Raw genomic sequence first — 24,479 nt, 5'->3', positions numbered from 1 at the left:
AAGAGGGATCTCCCTAAAATTTATGAAACTGTTTCCAAACATCCAAAACGGCTCACAAAGCCTTCTACTAGTCTCCTCCACAAACTTAGCCCCCCTCCTAAAATATAGGGGGCCCCTCCTAAAATTTAGGAGACTATCTCTAACCCTTGGAAATGCCAGATAAACACCCAAAATGCCATCAGAAGATGTCCTGTGTGATCCTGCAACCTTGAATGGGCTCCCTATCCACTGCAGCAGCCTACAGGAACCCTGCTGATAGGCTAACCTCTGCAAAAGATACTGACATAGGAAATGGGGACATTACAAAATGTTAGCAATAAACCATCCTTCACCTCCCATTCACAATCCTCTGCTCTCAAAAACATTGCCCCTTTAGGGGACATTGCAATAACATTGATCAATGGCCGCATCTTTTCATCCATCAGAAATGATGGACACCCTTGTTTTGACCCACAAATCCCTTATGGGCTTCAAGGAGTCTACAAGTCTCACCTCTTTTTCCAATAAAGTGCTACACACTTTCTCAAAACCGGGGCCCTTGTACCCTTTTGAAGCTTCATTAATTGCTTTTACCTTTTGTTGCCAATATGGTGAGTGAACAACATTGAATGCCAATCCATTCGCATAGACACATCTCGGTGTGTTGATTTGCAATCTCCAGACGACAGTAATGAAATGCCAATCCCAATAGTCCCTTTGATGTCTTATGTGTAGAGGCCACAAGCAATTTTTCAAGTGTGGGCAAAAATGGATGGCTCTTTGTAGGTTGACAATGAGAAGGCGGTGGAGGGGGCTTCATCCCTCAAGGTCCTTTCTTTAACAAAGGATGATTGATTTATGGCTTGCTGCTTCATTTGATTTTTCTTGCTCTTGATAATATGCCAAGACTTGTGCTTCTTTGATGCCATTACTATATTTTCTTGGACAAAATTTGATGCCTTGTGCAAGGATCTTGCACAAATGGCCTTTCACTCAATAGTATGAGCTCGAATATCTAACTTTACATTCACGACATATCTAGACATAAATCGCACCACCTAGAAGTTGTTGTACCATTCCAACATAGTTTTAAAGGGGAGAGTTTGGTATGTTTTGAAGCAAGGTTAGCTCACAGAACTAGAACCAGTTGCCATTGTAATAACTAAGACAACAAGTTCAATAAACAACACATTCAAAGAATTGAAACAAATGAAAACAAAAATATATAAATACAACTTAATATTTAATTTATTTTAAAAAATTAAGCATCTCTTATAGATACCTAGAAGAATGAAAACAAACCAAAAAATTCAAAACAAAACAAGAGAGTTCATTTGTAAAAAAAGACGGTAGGAAGAAAATCAAAAACTTCAAAAAGTCTACCTCTTTTGAAGAAATCTCCATCTACGATTTCCTTGACAACAATTGAACTCTTGCAAATGCGTAGGAATAGCACAACAACTAGCTTGGAACATTTAATGATCAATCTATAATTCTATTCGTGCAATGGCAAGCAAGAAAATAAGTTTGGCAATGGAGGATAGTATTTTTGTTTTTCATTCACAATATGAAAAATGAGTTTTTTTCTTCCTTTTGGATGTTTTGTATACAACGTTTTAGGGTTTGGGGGGTGAATTGCACTTTTTAGGGAGAAACAAAAGTCAACTTTTTTAATAAAAAGAGAATAATTGGCATTGGTGCAGGTACCTGCCAAATTTGCCGTAGATTTGCCTAGGATAAACCTGAAGTGTTTGAACGAGACCTTGCCCAAACCCACATGGGATTGAATGTAGACCTCGAACATAGGCCGAACTAGATCGGGACCCAGGCTATGCAAGGGTCAAACTAGTAACATAAGAAAAAGGATTAAAAAAATAATTATTGGAAAAAAAGTCATTGATTCTATCATTAGCAATTCCAAAAACCCTTTTTACAAAGATTTGGTTTAGCTTTACCTTGAGGACGAAAACTCTCATGATTTATCTAGGAATCAAAAGATGGAAACCCTTTGGTTGCTGTTATTGGCTTCATTCAGAGGTCAAATTTGGGTTTACAGAGAAGTATAGGTTATTGTAGGTTCAAAGGACCTAAAAGATAAATTTATTTATTTATTTTTATAGGCATTATTATTACCAAAGTAATTCAAAAATTGTTTATTTTGTTGTTGATCACCTAAGCATCTTGTCATAACTGTAACAGATTAGATCTACAAAGCAGCCTCCGGCTCTTAAGGAACATGAAACTTGGGAGGTTTGAAGGAAAAATATATTGAAATAGTTGTTGGATTTTGGAAGAGTCGTGGGTCCCTCCAAACCCACTGCCACCTTCCCCAAATACCCCTCATGTTATTCCTAGAGGGAACTGCAGCTGATTGAATAGGAAAAATGTGGAGATAGAAGTCAGCGATCAAGATTATGACTCTCTATATGACCTGCCAGCCTCCAGTAGGGAGGAGACATGGAGGGAAAAGGAAGAACCCCTGCTTAATTAGTATTTATAAGTTATTGTATATGTAGGTGTCTAAAAAAATTGCATAGCCTATACTCAACACCAAGCTGTGTGGAAATTTAGGAAGAAAGAATCGTTGAGAAGGAATGTTGGAATAAAGAAGTCAACACAACAATAGAAGAATGACTAGGTTTTGAAAGTTTGCATAGTTTTGACCATGTGCCTAGGGGAAAGTTGAAAGTTGTTGCTAAAGGGACGTGAGGCTGTGGGTCTTCATATTCCCAACTGCGTCACTTATTTGTGATATCCATTGGAAATTGGAGGGGATGTAGCTCATGTTCAGGTTCTTTGATATTGTTTCAATATTATTTAAATTTAATAATTTTGTCATTCATATGAAATGAATATTTATTCATATAAAATGAATTCAAATCATCTTACTTAAATATTATTTACTTAAATATTGCAACAATAATACAATAGATTGCATTGTTAGGAAACAAAAGAAAAACTATTTTTCAACAATTGTTGAAAAATTTCAAAAAGGTATATTTCAAAATCATCTAGGATCTTAATAGTAATAATCAAACTTCTGGCTAAAAATTGTCTAAATGTTAAAATATTGGATATTTGACAAAATAATTGCACTTCCATTGATTCCCAAGTAAAACCCAAATAGCTGAAATCATTGCTCAAAACTGGAAATAAGTCGATACCTTTGGATAATGAGCTAAAACCCAATTGGAAAATGATAATTAATGGCTTGAAGAAAACTGTACAGCCTTGTTTAGTGTATATGGCTTGATTAGGAAGGTACATCCTGTTGAGGGAAGTATGGCTGATTTGAAGATCGGTACAGCCAGCAAAGAAGTCAATAAGAATCAGATCAATTGTTGTTGCTGATCATTCCAAATTAGTGTGGACCTTGTAGGATTTGGTACAACCACCAAATAATAACTTAAAAGGGTTCTGACTAAACATGGATGTTGCATGACCAATCAAATATTTGTTTCAACCCTTTCAACACATAAACATTTGTCCCCCAAATAGTATGGATCCTTGAAAAAACAAATCGGCCAGGATATTGGAGAATAAACTTTACGAACTGGTGCCAAACTTCACATTACACGTAGAATGATAAATCCAAATGATATGGCCAAGCTTCATACTTAATGAACTGCAATTTCTCCACAATGGCATAGCTTTCAAGTGATATCAAACTCACCAAAATACTGATAAATAAGCAATAATATTATTATATCACTATCAAATGCAAAATCACTTAAAACTTCACACCAAAATCGTGCAATTGAAAGACCAAAAATCTTTATCAGCTGGTTCACAATGGCGATCCTAGTGTAGAGTTGCTCGGAAAGGCTAGAAGGGTTCTTGTTTTTGAAACCATCATACTAAAGGGTTTTCACTCTCAAGTGAAAAAAAAGAACTCATGTACATTCTTGGGAATTGACATTGATACAATGAGCAAGAAGACCTTTTTTCGAAAACAATCCGTCTCCTATAACTTTTTTGAGGAAAATAATATAAGATTATATCCTTTTGTATTATTATTCCTATAAAGTTATAAAATATTAGAGTTTCAGTTTTAATACTCTCTTTAGGACCTTGGGCCTAGTGACACTTCTTAATAGTTAATTCACTTATAATAAACCTTTTAAATAATTAAATATAAGTCATCTTTTAAGTTGTAATGTAAAGTTACTCTTTGACAGCTTAAATTTAACTATTTAATTATTTCCCTTCCTTACCACCCCATTAGCTTATGGGAAAAAATGAGAGAAACATGCTAAGGGTCTTGAACAAACTTACTCCCAAGAAATGAACATGACAAAATACTAAAGTATAATTTCTAAAATAAGAACAATAACTAGCTGACTCAATTTAGAATCCAATCTAAATATAAGAAAGCAAGTGTTCTCGTGCTAGATGATAGAATAATTGTGCCTAACTAAAAGTGTGAAAAGGAAAAAAAATGGAATGATTGCTGTGGTGAAATGGTGAAAATACAACAACTGTCAAGCAATAGTAGGTAAAATTAACACTCTCTTTGTGAGGAAGTTGTTTTCCGTCAAAGCCAATCTCTCCCTTAATATCTCAAACTTCTGTTTTGCCAAAAATCTATGACTTACAAATAACAAATGTAGATAAAGCATGTGCTTTTGGACTTGTACCCATGACAAAACTAGATAAAGCATGTGCTTTTGGACTTGTAACCATGACAAAACTAGATAAAACATGTGCTGTTGGATGTAGTGTCACCTTTCATGACTTGGAAGTTTTCATCACTTGTACTTCACATACATGTCGAAAGTGCATGATTTTGGACTTACAACCATGGCAAGACCACTAAAAGCACACTCTTTTAGGATTATAATTACTTTTTATACTTATTTATTTCCACATCTGCCAAATTGTGCCCTAGGAGTCATTTTGTCACTTCTTGATCTTAAACAATTTTCCACTAGCAACTTTTCTGCTTTAAATATTGGCTTCTGAATTTCACACTTGTCCATTGAATTAAAAGTGTTGAAGGAACACAATTACATTTAATAACTTCCCCTTGTTAGAATGACAAGAAACTTCATTAAATTACATGAAAAGGACTCTAGTATGAAAATTTTCATTGGGGTACAACTTTGTTTCATAGTGTTTGCTTCTTTTACTCTAGCTTAGTATTGATTATCTTAAGGGCAATGTTGAGTTTCCACTAAGTGATAATTTGTGGACTAGCCTTCACAGTATTCAAGTTTTTTGGATGGATATGACCTAAACTATTGACTCTTCTATTAGGCTATTCTATGGATATTTTTCTGTTAAGAAATGGATCTGTTTCTTCTACATGATTGGGAGAAGTATTCTTGGTTCTTTTCTAAAATATTACAATGATCATTAATCACTTGTCTAGCATACTAATTATTGATAATGGTAACGTTTATTCTCATGAACCTATTATTTAGTTCTTGCAGATCTTATGACACTGTGGCATGCCTAAATTTACTAGAGTTAGAAATAGATCATTCTAGATTTTATTTTTTTGACTAACTTTTTTCCATTCATATTTTACTAGCTCTCAATTTGCTGAATAGCAACTTGTATTTTTTATATTCTATCAATCAGTAAAAACCTTCTAAGCAACATGCTTTTGATGATTTTTTTGTTGATTTGATAAGTAATCTCCTGAAGGTCTAATTTGATTTTCCCTATGTAGTGGATGTTAATGTAGGCTTTTGGCACTTGTAGGATAATAAAGGAATTCTATGTTCATGAGAGATTTTAGATGTAGAAAATGTATTATATCTAGGGGCACTTGTATAATCTCTTACAGTATCTTTTAATTCATTGTTTTTTGAACAGTTGTCCAGGCAAAAAGACCTTTCAACATTTATTGTCATCTGGGAAACCAATGGGTTATATCATGGGCACTGCTGCACCATTTTTATCTATTTGTACTTGTCGGTATCACATGGAAGATTCGACACATTGAATTTCAATTTGACGAATTTAAAGAGCTGGTCAAGGGAGTAACTGTTACCCTTATCTTCTTAGGTATTATTCATTCTTTTCATTTGAAAAAATGGTCTTGAGGCAATTGGGGATGATTGAGATTCATATTAATTATGACTCAGTCAACATTATGCTCTGTTTACAATCTCTTTTGATTTGAAAAGAAATGAAAACATACTAGTTATCCAAATGGTTGTAATAATTTAATAATAACTTTAACCATGTTGAATAGGTTTGATCACATACATTAGAACGTCTATAATTCTGGAGAAGCAAATTGCCCACTATCCCTGCCACACTTTATCTTATAATCTACACATTTCCCTTCAAACATGGGAGACCTCAACTTTGTTTTAGAATAAATTGTAGCTTCTAATCGGGATCTACATTTTTCAACCATGCTATGTGTTTTAGAAATGCTACACTTTTTGTCCATGATCTTTGTAGGTATTTTGTGGCATCTTGTACTTTTATCGATTCCAAAGACTTGGTTCTTTGTAATTTGCCACACTGGAATATTTTCTAAAATTTTGCAGTTGTCATAAATAATCATGTATGCCTTGATATCATTTTATTGTAATTTGTGCCTATCAAAATTTCTCAAATTAACTTGCAATTCTTCCAATTCTAACTGATACATTTCATCAAACAATTGGTGGACATCCAAGTTTTGTGTGTATTTCATCAAATTTCTTGATAAAAATGAAAATACACAAATAGATACAATATCAATGAGGTAGAATTATGAAATCAAGAGCCACAGTATTTTTGATACAAATTTCCAATGAATCTCAATGCTAACAACTATTACAATTTATGAGAAATACCAGTAAATACTGATATAAAAATAAATTAGTGCATGCTGAGCTCAGTATGATGCTGCTGATGGGTAAATCAGATTTTAGAACAAATCAGAAATTAATTTCCAAATACCCTTAATACTTCCCAAGGATGGTATGACCTCCTCGAGTTGTATGACCCATGGAAATAATTCCCAAAGGCTGTGATAGGTACCTGTTGGTGTCTGTTTTATCATCTACCAAACATTAGGATAGGATACCCGAAGGTATTCTATCCTCTCTTGAAAAATCACTACTGATTCCAAGGTCTATATGTGCGAACAAGCGACTTTAGTGGAATAGCTTCTTGGGTAGTGTTTGCTGAAATTTTCAAGGGGGACTTTACGTTTGACAAGTATTCTTTTGAACTGCTGAACTTAGATAGATTTAGCAATTTAGGCTCTTCTTTTTTTTTGGGATTTTCTGGGATTTAGACTTTCAAAAGAAAGGGAAAAAGAGATAGGGTATAGGAAGGCTAATCTAATCCTACGAACTCTAGAGACAGTATCAACTGGGTGCTCTCGAGAAACCAAACCTTGCTTCGCCACACTAGGGACAACAACACAAGGCCGGTGCAATCTTCAATGGGTTGTGCTTATGATCGAGATGTTGGGATGCACAGGGGATGGCTTAGACTAACTTTGCACGGTAGAATGGAAATCATCCATTTACCAAAAGTATGAGTGGAGATACACCATTAATTGAAACTTATCAAATCCTTCATTCAAATTAACAACAATGAAAGCAAATCTAAATTAATTCTAACTAAGTGTTGAGGCAATTGAAACCATGCAAATCATTCAAATAATAGAGATTACAAAGCAGCGCACATGCAATATATTATCTAGAAATGACCTTAAGCAACAATACATCAAAAACCTCACCATTTTCAAATGAGGTGAGGCAACCTTATATAGTTTCTCAAAAATAACTGAATGGCCGAGATCAAACAGTGATCAAGGGCCAAGATTGAAAGTCCTAAACCCTAATTAGGGTTTCCCAAAATACTATCAGTTCAAGCAAATGAAAGAGTGACAAGTGGCACAACTGCTAATTTTACTGAGGTGAGCGGCCACTTTCTTCTTTCAGAGATTCAACGTATCTGGACACTACGAGCTTGACCTCCTCTATGGTGACACTTGGCAAACCGCGAATTTGGAAGTCGACGAGATCCACATCGTCGACGCACTTAGCAAGGATGCCTTCCCACTCTACTGCCTGGGTGAGGAAGTTGTCATCGATGGAGAGGAAGTTTGCAATCTTAGAAAGATCGCCTTTGTCAATCATCCCTGAATCTCGGAAGAAGCTTGTCTGAATCCTGGCTCTCAGGTTCTCTGCTTGTAAATGCTTCTCCCTTAGGCTTTCCTTCTGCCAGATCTCTGACGCCACTCGGAATACCTTGCACAGGATCTCTCTAACCCTTGCCTCTGTCTCAAAACACTTGGTCTCGGATTTCTTCAGGACTTCGATCCGAGTGACCAGAGCATAGTACCACGTGCCGAAGTCGTACCTATCCCCTGTCTGTATGATGCCTGCATCCACTAAGCTCTTCTTTGACATGCCTCGGATAACCTTCAGGTGAGGGAGTATTTCATTCTGAATTTCATCCACTTCTTCCCAATTGGATGATAGATCCTGGATATGATCAATCAACAAAGAAGTTGCCTCATGCGCTGATACTAAGTTTTCTACAAGGGTGTCAGCACGTATCACAGCATCTGAAATCCACTCCTTTTCTTGAGTGTAGGATCCCTTCATCTCATCATAGTCCTTCATTGATCCCTGCTGTAGAGGCTGTGGTGGAGCAGCTGGGACTTCATGGTTGAGCGGGCTGGTAAGATGGAGAACATACTTCCTCCACTGCTGGTTCTCTTCCTCCACTTTCTTTCTCTTTTCTTTCTCATGAGCCAGCCTTGTCTTTAGAACATTACAGGAGTCGTCAAAATATTGGACCTCCTGGTCCTGGGTAGGCTTACCTATCTCTATGGTGGTGATCTTGTAGTCATCTGCGGTGACATTGTCCCTAGTCTTCCCTTCTTTGGGCACTGCTATCTGGACTGTCCTGAATCCGGCACTCTCTCTGAATCAGGGAGAACATCCTGGCTGGTTTGGGTGGTTTAGCTGCGGCGGGCTCATTCACCTTCTCCAGGAATGCTGCGGTAGCCTCCTCGGTTGAGTGGACCTCCGTGGGAACCTTGGCCTTTATTCTTGCTCTGAGCCAATCAGGAATGGTTGATTGTTCTACAGTGTTCCGATCAAACTCATCGTCTGCTTCTCTTGGGTTCGCTGGTATGCCATCCAAGAAGATTATAGGGGCTTCATCCTGCCCTCTGTCTGGAGTTCGGAAGACCTTCTCCATCACCTCCTCGACTGGCTAAGAAAGCACTCTTATTTCATCATCACTCACATAGATGTTTATCTCTTGTTCCCCAATTGTACTCTGTTCAGGCGCAATGGAAGCAGCACTTAGGATGGAGTGACTTTCGCTGGATTCTCTTCTCTCAACTACAACCCTTTTCCCTATGTACTTTGTGGAGCTTCTACCCAACTCCTTTCTCTTTCGAGATCCAACACTTTCCGGATTCCGAGCATCACCGGCGGAGGTACAAGGGTGGACGGATAGAGTATCATCCACTCCCATTAATTCATAAGTTAGAACCATACCTTTGGCCTTCAACTGTTTTGTCTTTTCAGATGCCCACCACCTTGAGTATTCAACTACTGACCTCATGAGGTCTGCTAGGTCTGATTTTTCTCCCTCTGTCCAATCTATCAAGACCAAAGGTTCATTCTTCATCTTCTCAAAACCCGGCTGCTGAAGTTCTAGGCTTTCTTCCACCTGATCGACAACTTTGAACACTTCTGTTGCTCTCACCATACTTAGAGGAATTCTTGACCAGGACCTCTTCCGGATCTCGAAACTATCGGCTGCATTAGCCCAGTAGTCTTCCAGATCTAGTCTGTGCTCAAACGTTGTCCCTTCGATCTTCTTTATCCTCTGGAATGGATCGAAATCTTTTCTTGCCTTGTATTGGTAAAAGGGATACCAGGCCAGCTCTTTCTCAACGGTAGCTGCAGCTTGTGATGATGGACATGTTTCCAGCCCATTACGAATTGTAAGTGAGGATGTGCCTGCCTTCTTCTGCTTAGCCCTTTGAATCACTATGTACTCCTCCAATTGTCTCACAACCTCGAGCAACACCACTCGGTTGGTAGGGTAAGCTGGAAGCTTGTATGGAGGACCAGAGAATTCCTGAATTCGGAGGTAAGTGAACTTTGGATATTGGATGTACCAACACCCGAACCGACTGATAAAGTCCATAGACTCTTGAGAGAGCCTCTGGTGCAGGCCACCTTGAGGGGTCCGGGTAATGTGCATTAGGAAGGCATCATTCACCCTTTTGAAATGGAACTTTTCCTCCATATGGAGCTGGGGATAGCAATCATATACCGGGAATTGGTTCTCCTTGTTCCCAACTTCTCCTCTACAAGTGAGACCTCTGTACCTGTAGGTCTTGGCTAAAGAATAGAACAAGTACGAACTCATGAAGAAAGTCCTGTTTGCCTCCAGATTCCTTAGCTGGCTGTCTAAACTGTTGCTGATCATACGGGCCCAGTCTATCATTTTTACTCCATTGATTATTTCATTAATGAAATAATACATCCAGGGTTCGAATGGAGCTCCCTGAGGATTTCCTATTATTCTATTAAGCAAGACGATCATGTCCCCAATGTCCTCCTTGAAGTATGCTCGTACTAGGCTCTTTCTCTGGAGTTTAGAGGCGCCCTTCCTCGGCTTGTCTAACCAGGAATGATTAACTATGGCATCATATTCTTCCAGGTGATCATGGTACAGACTGTTAGCTTCATCCTTGGTCATATATACTGTGTTGTGGTACTCAGGGATCCTGAAGGCTTCTCTGATGGCCTCATCGCTGACATTTGCCAACAATCTTCCATCAGGTGCAACAATATCCTTACTGATGGGGTTGTAGTGTTTGGCACACTCGACTACTAGTTCATTGCACTGCATGGTGGGGAGGAAACCGACAGCGTGCACGATACCACTCTTCATCATCTTCCTCGCAATGGTGGTAGGCACAAGGTTGTCCAGACCAAACATTCGCTTCTTAAACTCGCTCAGATTGATGTGTCCGAGGTTGGTGTCGCTGATGTTCTTCCACTTGGAAGTCATCCTTGACTCAGGAAGAGCATCTTTATCTACTTGGAACTTCATGGCGCTCAAGACCTGCAGATGAATGATAAAAACTTTAAGTTAGAAAAAATTCTGCAAAATTTTGAAAAAAAATAATGGGGCCGCGAAATGGCTAAGTGTTGGAAAATTTTCCTTTTTTTTTTTTTCTTTTCTCTCATTACTTAGCCACCAAAGTTGAATTTTCACCTCCAGACCCTCAGCCTTGAAGCTGGTTGAAGTCCTCATCAAGTGTTAAAACTTTCGAAATTTTTTTTATACTTAGCCAAAAAAGTTGAATTTTCTTTCTTCAAAATCATTTATTAATTTCTAGAAAAATATCTAGAAAATACACAATTTTAATTTTACCTCTGACTTGGCTAGACTTTTCTCCAAAATATTGAGAAAATTCAGAAAAGATGCCTTTCTCCAGAAATCTGTAAGCCTTCTGCCAAAATATTTATCCGACTTCCAGCAATATCTAGAATTTCCTCTAGATGAACTCCAAACCGAAAGTATTTTACTAAGCTCTCCTTAGTAATTTTGAACTTCTTGGTGTAATAATGAATTTGATAATGAAGTATTTGTAGACAAGTTTTAAGAAAAACCCCTAAAATCACCCAACTCATACTTCTAATTCTAAAAAAAAACTTTCCATTTTAATTTAAGTTTGAAGATATTCATTAATCCTCCAATATTCCCTTTCCAAAAAACTTTCCATTTTGAATTAATATCTTAATAAATTTTTAATATTCCCTCAATATTTTCAAAAAAAAACATTCCATTTTGGATTTATTTTGAGGATTTTTTTTATTTAGATATTTCTTCATTTTGGATTTAATTTTGAAATTTCTGTGGATCATGTTGACTTTGTTTGACCTTCCATGTGTAGGTTGATTTTTCGAATTTTATTTCCATCCTTTTCAAATTTTGGCGAATTTAGCCAACCTCTCCAGGTATGGCGGACTTTGATGTTGACTCCTTCATGGCTTCCTTCATGGCTGGGCGGACTTTGGAGTTACCTCCTTCATGGCCCCTTTTATGCCTTGGGCGGACTTGAAGTCTTGCACCTCCATGGTCTCCTAAGGTGGGTGGACTTTAGGCCTAGCGCCTTCATGGTCTCTATCAAGTTGGGGCGGACTTTGTTGAGTGCTCCTTCGTGGCCTCTCAACCTTGGGTGGACTTTAGGTTGGCCTCTTCATGGTCTTCTTCTTCCTTGACTTAGCATCTTGGGCGGACTTCTAGCAAGGTTTCCCTGTGGACTTTGACCTTAGCACCCATGTGACCTCTATAGACTTGGGCGGACTTTAAGCTTAGCCCCCACATAGCCTCCATCTCCCTTGGGCGGACTTCAAGCTCACCTCCTTCATGACTTCTTCATGGCTGGGTGGACTTTAAACTTAGCCCCTACATAGCCTCCATCTCCCTTGGGCGGACTTCAAGCTCACCTCCTTCATGACTTCTTCATGGCTGGGCGGACTTTGGAGTAAGCTCCTTCTTTGGCGGACTTTGACCCTTGCACCCACATGATCTCCTAAGGTGGGGCGGACTTTGGAGGTTGCTCCCTCATGGTCTCCTAAGGTGGGCAGACTTTAAACCATGCTCTTCCATGACCTCTTTAGGTGGGGCGGACTTTGGAGGAGCCTCCTATGTGACCTCCAAACTCATGGCGGACTTTAGACAAGGTGCCCACATGACCTCCATTAGCATGGCGGACTTTAACCTCAGCACCCACATGATCTCTTCATCCTTCGTGATGGGGTTTGAACCTGCAGAAACACTTTAAAACCCTTGTTAGCCAGACTTAGAAGAATTTTCGAAGAAATTTCAAAATTTCACAATTGAATCTAATTTAATCGGATTAACTTGAAATTTGAAATCCGTGCTTAGGTAGATCATCTGAAAAAGCAAAAAGCCTAAAATCTAGGGATTTTAGCTTTTTAGGTCAAAACTTGGAATTTTCGAATTCCGGTCGAAGCTGGTCGATGGTGCAAGTGTAAACCCTAGGTTTGCATCCCGAAAAAGCAAAAAGCCTAAAATCTAGGGATTTAGCTTTTTTAGGTCAAAACTTGGAATTTTCGAATTCCGGTCGAAGCAGGTCAGTGGTGTAAGTGTAAACCCTAGGTTTGCATCCCGAAAAAGCAAAAACCAGACATCCCTAAAAAAAGAAAAACTTCTAAAAAAAAGCCATACCGAGGATCGGGCTAAAAATGCCAAAAACGAAACTTCCTAAAAAAAAGGAAAAAAGCAAAAAGCAAACTTTCTAAAAATAGAAAGTTGTCCAAATTCGTCCAAATCAATTGCGATCTTCGTCCTTTGGCCTCTCTAAGCACTCTGGTGGCGCTCACACCTCGGAATCACATAACTTGCAAAAACTAACTCTCAATCGTCAGGCCTGAAATGCTCTGAACTGGACAAGGCTTGGTGAAACTGCAGCAAAAGGTCACAAGACACTAACAAAAATCCTAGAAAGCAGGAAAAGAGAGGGTCCCCATTTGCAATGGGGCGATGTGTGGAAAAGGTCACAACAGTACCAAGTTAGGCTTTAAAGCCTTCTAAAATATGTTGCACCTCCTTGAAGTATGATTAGCTGCTGTCTTGAGTTGGTATGGCTTTCTTAGTCCATAAAATATGAATCCTTGAATTGTATGGCAGTCCCATATTGGTTCATAATGGTAGATGAAGAGTCAACAAAATATATATATCTAGATCTTCCCTTCTCTTTATAGAAATTCAAGAAATTCTAGGGCACATCACAATCAAATAATTTTGCAAAAACTTTGCTCATACCTCCATACCCGTAGATATAGTCAAATATCAAATATTTATTTGTTGTGCAAATCTTTTTGAATCATCCAACCTACAACTTCTAGAAATAATATTTATCTATTCAACACAAATTTCTGGAAAATCCAAAACATTACACACACTCACGAATCCTATGTGAATCCACCACAATCTTGGCAAGGGAAGATCTTTCACTTTCAAAACCAATCTTCATCGTAGAGTTTTTGTTCAAGGGCTGTTGTTGAACAAACCTGGTCAACCTCCCCACACTAGGGTTTCAAGAATATGAAAATACCAAGAATGAATGAAATGAGTCTCCTCAAGCTCCTATTATAACTCCTATGGAACTTTCAATAATTATATTTGAAAAGCACTTTTAAAATAATAGTCCTTTTAGCTCCTTATAAGCGACATTGTACTATTTTACTTTTTGGGATCTTTCTAGAAGCTATATTTTATAACCATTTTATAACTTTCTAGAAAAATCATGTCTTTATAATGCGACTTTTATTTTAATTTACTTTTGAACCATGTGTCACTTTATAATCAAAATAATTATATTTCCGTACAACCACCAAGTTGCAGAAAATACTCAAATAAGCCAATTATGAATTCTAACCATGCCAACATAACCTTGAGTTCATAAGATTTCAAAATTAATGAAAATTTGTACTTTGCAAAAATAGAATTTTTTTCCATGAAGTGCGGAGAGCTTCTAGAGTATTGAAAGTACAATGGGAAAGTATTGTTGGATAGCCTGGATTCTGATGGTATGATGAATCAATAAGGATCCGGTCAACTATTGAGGTGGGGGGGTGAATCAATAGATAGAAAACTGACTAAACTTTCACCAAACTCAAAAACAACCTCTCAAGACAAACTTAGAATTGACTGGTTCAAACACTGAACTACAAATTGCAATATCACTGTCAAGTACACCGGTTGACTGTCATAACAGAATAACAGTAAAACAACTCTGAAGCTCTCAAAAACCTTTTAACCAAAACATCCAAATACTTTACTGACAAAAGTAAAAGCACATTTCAGATTGCTGTCGGTCATCATATCATATCTAAGTGGATTTAGCAGTTAAGAAAATTAACCATAGCAAACATAACCACAAAAACATTCACCACATTACATAATGATTTTGACATGGAAACCCAAATGGGAAAAACCACGGTGGGGATGAATACCCACAGGTATTCTGAACTCTTCTGAAATTCGCCCTGTTAGGAGCCAAGCTTGTTAAAGCTTTACAATAAGTCCCGTTAAGAATAGATCCTGTTAGGGACCACTCGGTTAAGGGATTGACTATAATGCCCTATTAGAAGCAATACCCTGTTAGGAGTAACCTCGGTAGAGGATTTGAAATCCAAGCTAATGGATCACTTGGTTAGAGGATTTAGATAACACTAAGCTTGTTAGAGCTTACTCGGTTAGGGGATTTCACTGTTGTAATTGTTAGAGAACAACAGGGGTTTACTGATCTGTTAAATAGCACTACTCTGCTTGATCAGATCCTTTTCATGCTCCTATCTGCCTTTACACATACTGCAGATACATCTTCTGGTTCAGCAACCAATCACTCTTACACTTAACCAAAATTGCCAACTCTACAACAAAACAATTCATCGACCTTATAAGCAAAACAATAGGTCGGTAACACATCACAAACCTAAGATCTCATAGAGATTACAAACAAATCGGTTCAAGTATGACCGTTGGATTACATAGCAATCATTGCACATCATTCAAGACAACCTCGACTGCTCCTTGATCACTGCTTCATCGATCCCTGTGACTCATCACACGGTTTCCACTTCATGCAATGTACTCGCTCATTCCCAAGATAAAACTGTTATCTCTACGCACCAAAAACCATTTGAAACTCTTCACATACAACATGCATACGTGGCATAATCATTAATGTTCATCATTTGATCATAAACCAATACAACCGATTCACCAAGCTCCATCGGTTAGGGTTTAGCACATCAACAGGTAGGGTTACCAGTTGATCTCACTTCTTCTCAAGTAATACCGGTTTGCTTCACAAGCTCACTTACTGGTTGCAAAACAACATTATTACAACATCATTACTGGTTATAATTGACATCAATGACAACATAATAGTTCATCAATGCAATCTTCATGCAAATGCCAATAGATTCATCTTGTTACTTGAGCTTACCACCATTGTCAGAATTATAATGCCAATAAAGTTGGAGTTTCCAAAGATAGTAGAAAGGCCACAAAAAGGGGACATTACAATCCTCCCTTCCCAAAGATTTCTTGTCCTTGAGCAATCACAACTCAACCCCTAACTAATCCTGGATAAAATTCTCTAAGATTCCACGATCCCAAATTAACCTCAAGAACACTATACCCTGCTTTCACTGCACCACTTTGATTAAAATTGGACTATCAATGTAAATTTCTTCTATTTTTATTTCCTATGTCCCATACTAATGAGCCAAGTTGAGATAATCACATTAATTGGATTCTTCTTTTTAAGAAGGGAGCACCTCTTACCAAAGTGTTCTAGGAAATCTTTTATCTACTCTACTCTTACGTGTTATCAAAAAAGATGAGCATACCTCACCATGCCACCAGTGCGAGTTTCCCAGTTTAAAGCTAGCAATGTGAGCAAACTTTTCAAATATTGCTTTTTGACTTGATGACAAATGATACCTTCTGGTGTAAGCAGTATTGGATCTTCATTTTCAGCTTTTTATTTGTGAGTTGTCCTGCAATCTTCTTGAATAGTTGGCATGATAATATTGTAGTGAAGCAATGAATTACCAAAAAATTCACTGCCTTGCTCCATTTTGATAAACAGTCACCTAGACCCCATATCCTGTTAAGGTCACAAGCTATGTTACTAGAATCAGAAAATATCTCACCATCCATTGTAAAAAGTGGATTATTTGTTTCCATGTCAAAAAGTAGGTTACCAGAAATTTGCTCATTGAAATGTTTTGTAGCAGCAAGCTGATCTTTTGTCTGTCTAATTTTTTCCTTGCAAACTCCCTAAACAAGTGGCATGATAACATTTTCTCAAGCAATGAATCATCAAGAAATTCCTTACCTTCATATGACTTAGCAATAGTTGCTGATTTAGTGAACTCCAAACCAGCATATCCTTCACTCTTAGCACTGTCATGAAGACTCAGACTCCTCACTTGCGGATGCACCGAAAATTCAACTTCACCATCATCTTCTGCTAAGACATTCTCCTGATGTGCATTCTAAAATTCCACTTCATTTGTATTTTGCATTGAGCCAAGTGTCTCATACTCAAATCTGAAATTCTTGGACTGATTATCTTCTTTTATTGTCGCACATGTAAGGTCAACACCATCATTTGTTCTTGAGCTTTTTATGTAGTTATAAAGATCTTTTTTATTAGGATGCTCTATTCATTCTTGATACTGATCAAGAATTTTGGCGGCTTCACGTTCATAATCCCTTTAATCCTTATCCATCACCAATGCTGTTAGGTCATCCTAATATTTTCCAAATACTAGCAACAGTTCAATCATGGTTTCTTGAAATGACTTCATCTTGCTATAGCCACTGAACATTATCATGCATTCTACTGAAAGCAACCTATAACTACTGAAACTGACAATGAATAGATACAAGCTGCAAAGATTGCTAACTTCCTAATAGGCCAGTAAGACCACCAACACTAATATTATTGTAATATCCAACACTGGAATATTTTCTAAAATTTTGCAATTGTCATAAATAATCATGCATGCCTTGATATCATTATATTGTGCCTATCAAATTTTTTGAAATAAATTTGCAATCCTTTCAATTCTAGCTCATAGAAATTTTGTCAAACAGTTGGTGGGGAGCTAAGTTTTGTTTGTATTTCAATAAATTTCTTGATAAAAATGAAAAAACACAAATAGATACAATACTCATGAACGATGAAATCAAAAGCTACTTTATTTTTTATACAAATTTTCAATGAATATCAATGCTAACAGCTGTTACAATCTATGGTAAATACTGGTAAATGCTGATATAAAAATCAGAGATACAAATATAAAAATAATTATTGCACGCTGACCTCAATACGATGCTGTTGATGGGTGAATCAGATTTTAGAACTAATTAGAAATTAATTTCTGAATACTCTTAATACTTCCCAAGGATGGTATGGCCACCTCGAGTACAACCAAAATTTGGAACCCAAACAACAAATACAAAACACCAAGAAATTGGAATGCATTCCACACTCTAGTGATCTTTGGATGAAATCACTCAAATGGTTAAGAGGGGTTTCATCCTCAAAACCATCTTGTCAAAGAGTTTTTATCCTTAGGAACTTGTGTTAATTCTCTGGAAGAAAAAAAATTATGAAATGAACAAGAAACCTTTTCTTGAGACAAAACCTCATTTTATAACTTATTTAGGGAATATAATATTATTTTGAATTCTTATTTTACTTTTCTTTGAGAGTTATAAAATGATAAAGTGTCCTTTTTCACTCACTTTCAAGACCTTGGGCTTAGTGACACTATAAATCTTTTTCAATCATCTATTTTAAATAATTAAATATGTCATCTTTGAAAAATAAAACATAAAGTTAACTTTTTGACAACTTAAATTTAATTGTCTTTGGACGTGTAGTCTCACAGTTAAAACACTTCGTTGGTGAAGCGACCACCAAAGTTCAAATGCCTGCTGGGCCACTGTGCATGCATTCCTTGTGCTTTTGCTGGGCCATTGAGCTTGCGGGTTTGATCAAGTGAAGCGTGGGGATGAGGTCCCCCTTTTGTGGCCTCACCGGTTCATAGCTCCAGGTCAAAAGTGTTCACGTGGAGCCAGAGGGTGTGTCATGCCAGCGTCACCAGTCACGTTAAAAAGTTTACAAGGCATTTTAAAAATAATAAAAAATAAACAAAAAAAATAATTATTTAATTAGTTTCATAATCTTTTAAAAAAGGGATATTCATATAACACACATTAATTTTTTAGTGGCTTTAGGAGGATAGGTGGTGTTTTGAAGTTAGTTGATGCCTCTAGTGAAGTTAAAAGCGTTAAGACCTTGTGTAGCTTGTTGAATAATGTCGTGATGGAGGTAGGAATGGATAATGCATTCAAATAGTTACAGACAATGCATCTGCATGTGTGACAGTTGGTAGACTACTAGAAATCAGGCACCCTACATTGTTTTAGTGTTCATTGCCTTGACCTTCTAGTTGAGAATTTAAAGCAATCAAGCTAGTTGAGGAATGCGATGGAAGATATAAGGAGTCTTACAAAATACATCTACAATCACACATGGGTTTTGAATCTCATGAGAAAGCACACTAATAGCGAGAAGCTCATAGATTCAATAGTCACACACTTTGTGAATAATTTCCTTACCTTGCAAAGTATAGTAACTACATTGTTTGACCTTAAGTGCTTTTTTGTGAGTAAAAAGTGATTAGAGAGTCTTTACTACAATAATGCTAGGGTTGTGAAGACCATTTATTATGGTATATTTGTCAAGATTGTGGATGAGACTATCAAAGTAAGTTTTTTTTATCAAAATTCTATTTTACTTCTTTTTTATTATGTTACAAGTTGCTTTGTAATATTTTAATATTTAATTTGTTGATTATATATTTAAAAAAATAAATTATTCTTTAATTTTCTAATTTCAAGTTTTTATCTTTTCTGCCTTTGTGATGTCATTTTTTAATTTTAGTTGTGATATGTTTGCAAATTGTTGAGTAGAGAGTTGTGAAGCAAGACTGTACTTTCTTTATAAATGATATTTAACTAAAGATTTACCAGCAATGTATATGAGACTTATCGATGACCATACCAAGTTTTTTGTTGATTTGGGTTATAATTTATTTTCTACTTAAGAAATGCGTTTGTACATACTTCTATGTGGAGTTAACTACAGCTCTTACATTTCAATAGAACTAGATGTCCTTAGCCCTTACAACTTACAAGAACAATCAAGTTTAAATAAATTTGTTTGAACATGTAAGGCAAAATGTAACTAATCCCATGCCATCTTATTCTAGCCTCAAAATATTTTGTGTATAATGTATCGTAGTATATTTATATGTCAAAACTAATACACTAGTTATTTATATGTCAAAACTAATACACTAGTCATTTAATACATTTAACCTAGGAGTTTGGATTGCAATTTATATTGCAAATTAAGTTTGTAGTAGAGAAAAATGGCATGGCTTATGTGTTAAGGATATAGCTTCATTCGGATTGAAGCAAGTAATATATAATGACATTGAACGAAGGGTCATGTCCCCGTAGGGTCATGACTCTACGTGGGATAAGCCACGTAGAAGTCATGCCCCTACGTGGACATGACTCTTCATCCTTTTATTTATAGGCATCGACACTTGCTTTGAACTAAAACCAATAACCGTGGCAGTTTCACGAACCAGCAAGCTGTTGATATTATCATAGAAGATTAATAGTTAGAGTTATATATATATATATATACACATCGGAGGTAAAACCTATTCATTGCAGTGATGTTATTAAAGTCTATCCTCACTACATATTACCAGACTATTGTATTCTCTATCTCTGATCTAAATTCCTTAACATGGTATCAGAGCCACGTTGGTAGAGAAATAATAAAATAGTGACACCTCTTTTCTAAAAAAAATTTCAGACTTGCACTCAGAATCAAAGGAAAAACAATCATGGTGAACAGTGTTAGAGTGGAGGATAGACTCGAAGGCGCATCCAACTTCGTCTCATGGAGAATTCGAATAACAACAATTCTTCAAGAACTCGAACTAGATGCATACATAGAAGAAGATACTAAGATGCCCGAAGACGAGCTAGAGAAAGCAACCTGGAAAAGACACAACAACAAGGCTAAGAAAATCATAATTGATGCTGTTAAAGATCACATTCTCCCAACCATCTCAAAACTAACTACAACTTATGATATGTTCAAGACCATTCAAAACTCATATGAAATAAATAATGCAAGCAGATTGCTCACTTTAAAACAACAATTAATGCATATCTACATGAACAAAGGAGAAACAATCACATCCTATTTCATGAGGATTTCAGAATTACAAGACCAATTGTCAACTATTGGGAATAATATAGATGATATGGAGCTATCTCTAATAGCACTTAAGGGATTACCATCTAGTTGGGAATCCTTTATTCAAGGCATTAGTGCTCGTCTGACACTACCAAAATTCAATCAACTCAAGAATGATTGTACTCAAGAAGAATCTCGACTAATCACAAAAGGATTGGGTCCAAACAAAAGGGGAGAAATTCAAGTACTACATGCTAACACAAGCAACAAAGGGAAGAAAAGGAAGTTCAAATGGAAGACAGGAAATAATCACAAAAGCAAAGACTTCTCCAAGATTCAAGGCTACAAGTGTGATAAATTTGGACACAGTCACAGGTTCTGCCCAAAAAGAAAGAAAGCTCAAGCAACCATAGCTGAAGTCAAGGAAGTAGAGAATCCTCTATTTTTCTTAGCCTTATCAAGCGAACTAAACTCAAACAAACATATGTGGATAATCGACAGTGGAGCATCTCGACACATAACCGGTTTTAGAGATCAATTCGAAACCTTTGAAGGTCACTCAACTGAAGAAGTTACAATAGGAGACAATTCTACCTATCCAGTGAAAGGAATTGGGACCTGCTCAATTCAATTAAGAACATGAGTTACATTACAATTGAAAGATGTTCTCTTTGTACCAGGTATCAAAAGGAATTTGGTCTCTATTTTAGGACTAGCTAATCAAGGATATCGTGTCACCTTCCATGAAGATAAAGTTCTACTCTGGCCTAAAAACTCTAACATAAAGAATGCTATTCCTATAGGATCTAGAGATGGTAGTTTATACAAATTATGTAATACTAAAAAACAAGCACTAAATCATGAAGTATCAAACTCTAATGAAATTTGGCATAGAAGATTAGGACATCTTCGATTTAGTGCCCTACCTTCTATAGGAAAATTACCACAGGATTACCCAATCTAAAATCTGATCATGTTGGAACTTGTAAAGGATGTGCTCTAGGGAGGAACTCAAAAGGGTCCTTTCCCTCAAGTGAACACAAATCAAAAGTTGTACTAGAACTTGTCCACACTGATTTGTGTGGTCCAATGTCATTACCATCACTAGGGGGATTCTTGTATTACGTGATATTTGTTGATGATTACTCTAGGAAAACTTGTTTCATAAAACTCAAAGAATCAAATGAAGTGTAATTGAAATTTAAAGAATATAAGGTCCTAGTGGAAAATCAAACTGGGAAGAAAATAAAGACTCTAAGATCAGATAATGGGGGTGAATATATCTCTGAAAATTTTAAAGAATTTTGCATTTCTGTTGGGATTAAGAGGGAGTTTACTGTACCTTATAATCCTCAACAAAATGGAGTCGCATAAAGAAAAAATAGAACCATCATCGAAGCTGCTAAAGCCATGATGCATGATCAAAATCTACATATCTCATTTTGGGCTGAAGCCTCAAATACAACTATGTACAGTGAAAAAATATGCCCTCATTCAATCCTAGAGAATATAACACCTGAAGAAGCCTTTATAGGAAATAAACCAGATTTAAGCCATCTAAGAATCTTTGGTTGCTACGTGTATATTCACGTTCCTAAAGAAAAGAGAACCAAACTAGAACCCTCCGGGAAGAAAGGCATATTTGTTGGCTACAGTGAAACCACTAAAGGATACAGAGTCTATATTCCAGGACGAAGATCTATTGAAATCAGTAGAGATGTCAAATTTGAAGAAGATGTTGCTTATAAAATATCTCTAAGTGCAGAAGATGATCTAACCGCAAAATCAGATGAAAATCCTACAATTGAAAATCAGAGGGAGAAAAGCATAGAAAATCATGAACTTCAATCACCTAATTTCGAGAATGCTGAAAATCCTAACAACAAGAAAATACCACTATGGGCAAGAAAGATGATTGAAGAAAATAATGTGGAACCCGATGAAATCTTCAAAGATAATAAGAAAACAAGAAGTCAATCATGCTCTGTTGCACTCATGACCGAACTTACAAAATCTGAACCATCAAATTTTGAAGAGGCTTTAACATGTCAAGCTTGGAAAGATGCAATGACTGAGGAATACAAATTTATCTTAAAAAATGATGTTTGGGACATTGTACCTAGACCAAAAGACAAATCAGTTGTCTCATCAAAGTGGTTATTCAAAATCAAATATGCACCAGATGGTAGTATTGAAAAACACAAAGCCAGATTCGTTGCTAGGGGGTTCTCTCAAAAGGCTGGAATTGATTACGAAGAGACATTTGCTCCAGTTGCCCGATATACTTCTGTAAGAACCGTCATTTCCATTGCAGCTTCTAAAGGGTGGAAGATACACCAAATGGATGTGAAGACTGCATTTTTGAATGGTGTTATTGAGGAAGAAGTATATATAGAACAACCTGAAGGCTTTGCTACACATGATAGAAATCTCTATGTGTGTAGACTAAAAAAATCTCTCTATGGCCTTAAGCAAGCTCCCAGGGCATGGTACGGAAGGATAGATAGTTATCTCTCAAAACTAGGATATTCCAAAAATGAAGCAGACTCTAACATATACTTCAAAATATCGGATGGTGACATGTTAATACTTGTTCTCTATGTTGATGACTTGTTGATAACAGGAGAAGATTACCTCATTACAAAATGCAAACAAAATCTTGTGGCTAAATTCGATATGAAGGATCTAGGTCTACTGCACTATTTTCTGGGCTTAGAAGTATGGCAAAAAGAGAATTATATTTTCCTAAATCAAAGAAAATACACCACTGATATCTTGACCAGATTTGGTATGATAGATTGTAAGCCTCTATCCATTCCAATGGAAACAAATCTTCATAAGCTCAAAAGTGAAGTAGCAGATTCAGAACCTACAGATCCTACATACTATAGACAAATTATTGGATCTCTTATGTACTTGGTAAACACTCGCCCTGATATTTGTTACACTACCAATGTGTTAAGTCATTTCATGTGCGAACCTAAGAAGATTCACCTAATGGCTGCTAAGCATATTCTGAGATACTTGCGTGGCACTATTGGACTTGGCCTAAAGTATAAAAATGTTGAGATACAACTCCAAGGGTATTCTGATTCCGACTGGGCAGGAAATTCCATTGATCGTAAAAGTACAACGGGGTGTTGCTTTAGTCTTGGATCAGTTATGATATCCTGGTTTAGCAGAAAACAGTCAACAGTTGCTCAGTTCCACTGAAGCCGAATATATGGCTGCCTCCATGGGAGCACGTGAGGCAGTATTGTTAAGGAAATTGCTAGTTGGACTATTTGGGAAGCCCCTAAACCCCATTGTGATTCATTGTGATAATCAAAGCTGCATCAAACTTTCTGTAAATCCATTTTTTCATAATCGATCCAAGCATATAGAAATCCCATACCATTACATAAGAGATATGGTAGACAGAGATGTCATCAAATTGACCTACATCAGCACTGAAGAGCAAAGTGCCGACATATTCATCAAACCTCTTGCAAAGTTGAAAGTGGAGTACTTTAGAGGTAAACTTGGTATGACTAAATTATAATGGAAATTTATGATATTCATCTTAATCATATGTAATTGATATATTCATGAATATCTTGAATGCAATATTGCATGTATGTGTTATGTCATGGAAGGTGACGATCTTTCATGTGATGTAAGT

The 24,479-nt window shown here is 36.7% G+C and overlaps 1 protein-coding gene across 4 annotated transcripts in view; it reads left to right on the top strand.

Annotated features, from left to right (window-relative positions):
- Positions 1-24,479, top strand: part of LOC131029883 (regulator of G-protein signaling 1) — a 76,782-nt gene that overhangs the window by 46,198 nt on the left and 6,105 nt on the right. For 3 of the 4 annotated variants that reach the window (XM_057960534.2, XM_057960535.2, XM_057960538.2), the window contains one exon: positions 5,800-5,991. The exons of the other annotated variant lie outside the window; for it this stretch is intronic. In XM_057960534.2, the coding sequence (XP_057816517.2) occupies positions 5,800-5,991 (192 nt within the window). The remainder of the gene's footprint in view (positions 1-5,799; positions 5,992-24,479) is intronic. 4 annotated transcript variants of the gene reach the window in all.

This window comes from Cryptomeria japonica, chromosome 3, assembly GCF_030272615.1.
Source record: "Cryptomeria japonica chromosome 3, Sugi_1.0, whole genome shotgun sequence".
Taxonomy (NCBI): Eukaryota; Viridiplantae; Streptophyta; class Pinopsida; order Cupressales; family Cupressaceae; genus Cryptomeria; species Cryptomeria japonica.
This window is presented reverse-complemented; position numbering and strand designations above follow the sequence as displayed.